This window comes from Nanorana parkeri, unplaced genomic scaffold (genome assembly GCF_000935625.1).
Source record: "Nanorana parkeri isolate BGI_ZX_2015 unplaced genomic scaffold, ASM93562v1 scaffold2644, whole genome shotgun sequence".
Taxonomy (NCBI): domain Eukaryota; kingdom Metazoa; phylum Chordata; class Amphibia; order Anura; family Dicroglossidae; genus Nanorana; species Nanorana parkeri.
In genome coordinates, this window is record NW_017308912.1 from 13941 (window position 1) to 16244 (window position 2304).

The 2304-nt window shown below is 47.3% G+C and overlaps 1 protein-coding gene across 1 annotated transcript in view; it reads left to right on the forward strand.

Annotated features, from left to right (window-relative positions):
* The window catches only part of LOC108802072 (nuclear factor 7, brain-like), a 7640-nt gene extending 6995 nt beyond the window's left edge, over window positions 1-645 (forward strand). The window contains exon 7 of the mRNA XM_018573963.1: window positions 94-645. Within this exon, the coding sequence (XP_018429465.1) occupies window positions 94-632 (539 nt within the window). The 3' untranslated portion in view covers window positions 633-645. The remainder of the gene's footprint in view (window positions 1-93) is intronic.
* Window positions 646-2304: the final 1659 nt, after the last annotated feature.

Below are 2304 nucleotides of genomic sequence, written 5' to 3' on the forward strand. Positions count from 1 at the left end.
CTCTTATCTAAAAAGTTACATATAAAGTGTTGGGGGTTAATGTTTACCGGTATCGATCGGCTTTTTCAAACACTCTTGTTTTCCCTTGTGCAGATCTGACTCCCATGTTGCTGGATCCCAGCACGGCCCACCCCAATCTGATCCTGTCCGATGGTCTGTCCAGCGTCAAGTATGGTGACGTCAAGCTTCCTCTCCCCGACAATCCGAAGCGTTTCAGTCAGTGTATCCTCGTGCTCGGGTCTCAAGGCTTTGACTCGGGCCGCCATTACTGGGAGGTGGATGTGGGAGACAAGACCGCTTGGGACGTCGGCATGGCCAGTGAGTCCAGCAACCGCAAGGGTAAGATCAAGCTGAACCCCAAGAACGGCTACTGGGCCATCTGGCTGAGGAACGGCAACTCCTACAAGGCCCTGGAGTCTCCATCCAAAAACCTGACCCTCAACTCCAAACCGAAGCGAATCGGCGTGTATGTGGATTACGAAGGAGGCCAGATATCCTTCTACAATGCCGATGACATGACCGCCATCTACACCTTCAGCGCCACCTTCACCGAGAAGCTGTACCCCTATCTGTCTCCATTCCTGCACGAGTCTGGGCGCAACGCCGAGCCCTTGCGTCTTGTTCATGAGTAATATAAAATGAGTTAAAAAAAAAAAATCCAGCCGGCGATATTTTCTGTAATTTTTCCAATTGTTTTGTTTTAATAAAGTTCATTCAGTTGAGATGTTTAGACGAAGCTAATGTTGCTGTTCATGTTTTTGTGCTTTTTTATTATTGTTTAGATTCTTTAATAAATTGTTTAAATCAAAGTACCCCGTGTGTCTGTCTTACAGGGTCTTGTCCTGTATTAAAAAGGGGATGTATTGCAGGGACAAGTCTATAATTTTGCCACTTTATAGATCATTGGTTCGACCTCATCTGGAGTACGCGGTCCAGTTCTGGTCACCAGTACTAAGAAAAGATGTCCTTGAGTTGGAAAAAGTCCAGCGAAGGGCAACCAAACTAATTAGGGGTATGGAGGACCAGAGCTACGAGACGAGGCTACTAAATTTAAACATGTTCACATTAGAGGTGAGGAGATTAAGGGGGGATATGATTTCCATGTACAAAATGTTTAATGGTGGTAGCAACATTAGCGATAAACTGTTTAAAATTAACTCCGTTACAAAAACTAGAGGCCATAACCTAAAATTGGTGGAAAAAAAATTCCAGCACAAGGTGCGAAGGGGGTTCTTCACAGTAAGATCAGTTAGGGTCTGGAACTCACTGCCACAGGCGGTGATTTCAGCAAATAATGTGGAATTGTTCAAGAAACTTTTGGACGATTTCTTAAGGGACCGTAATATACAGGGGTACGGGTACTCCTAGAATGAGATCCTAATAGGTTGGACTTGATGGACTAATGTCTTTATTCAACCTCAAATACTATGTAACTATGTCTGTCTTTTCTGTCCATGTGAGCCTTACCTTTTTGGTTTTTGATGCATCGTTCCCACTCGGAGGAGATGAACTCTGGAAGTGGTGGCTACAAAAAAGGCAAAGGGGCACAAGATGGTCACTGGTATTACCTGTGGTCGCCCTGCAGCAGTTCTGTTCTCCATTGTGAGCTCCCCTGCTAGTGTTGAATGGTTTGTGTAAACACTCTGACACTGTTGCTGGACAGCTTGGTCTGTAAGAGGAAATAGAGAAATCAGACTTACCGGCCGGGTCAACAGCATATTAGCTTTCCTCCATTGTTCTCCAGGACAGTTCATTAGAGCAGTGGTGTAACCTCAGGACCCATGTTTGCCCCTTTTGGTCATGAAGTTGCGACCCAACAATAATTTAATGTCCGAAAACATTAATTTATTCCACAAAACAACTTGTGCAGTGTTCCATTGTGTATATATGCCCCAGAACCCCCACATTAAAAATGAATTCCAACCTCAGCCCCAACACAGGGACCCCAGTGACAGACTACCATCCTCTCCCCGCCCCCCGTGACAATGATAGTCCTCCCCCATAGTGACTTTCTCCCCTGGGCTCAGCTTCCACGGCCAGCCTCGGGGAAAGAAGGCGGGCAATCGAGAAGAGCTCAATGCTGCAGTCAGTGGCCTCCCATGGAGGGGCCAAGGGGAAGCAGCGTGCACATACACTTGAGTGCTGCCAGCCTCCAAAGCGGAATGAAGAGCCACGGGGGTGGCTGTACTAAGAGTGGGGGAGACCGGAGCTGGACTACCCACAATGGGGAGAGGGACAATACTATACCCGCCTCTGCCCAGGGCCCCTCACCTGGAACACCCCTCCTCCAGGAGAGAAATGGAA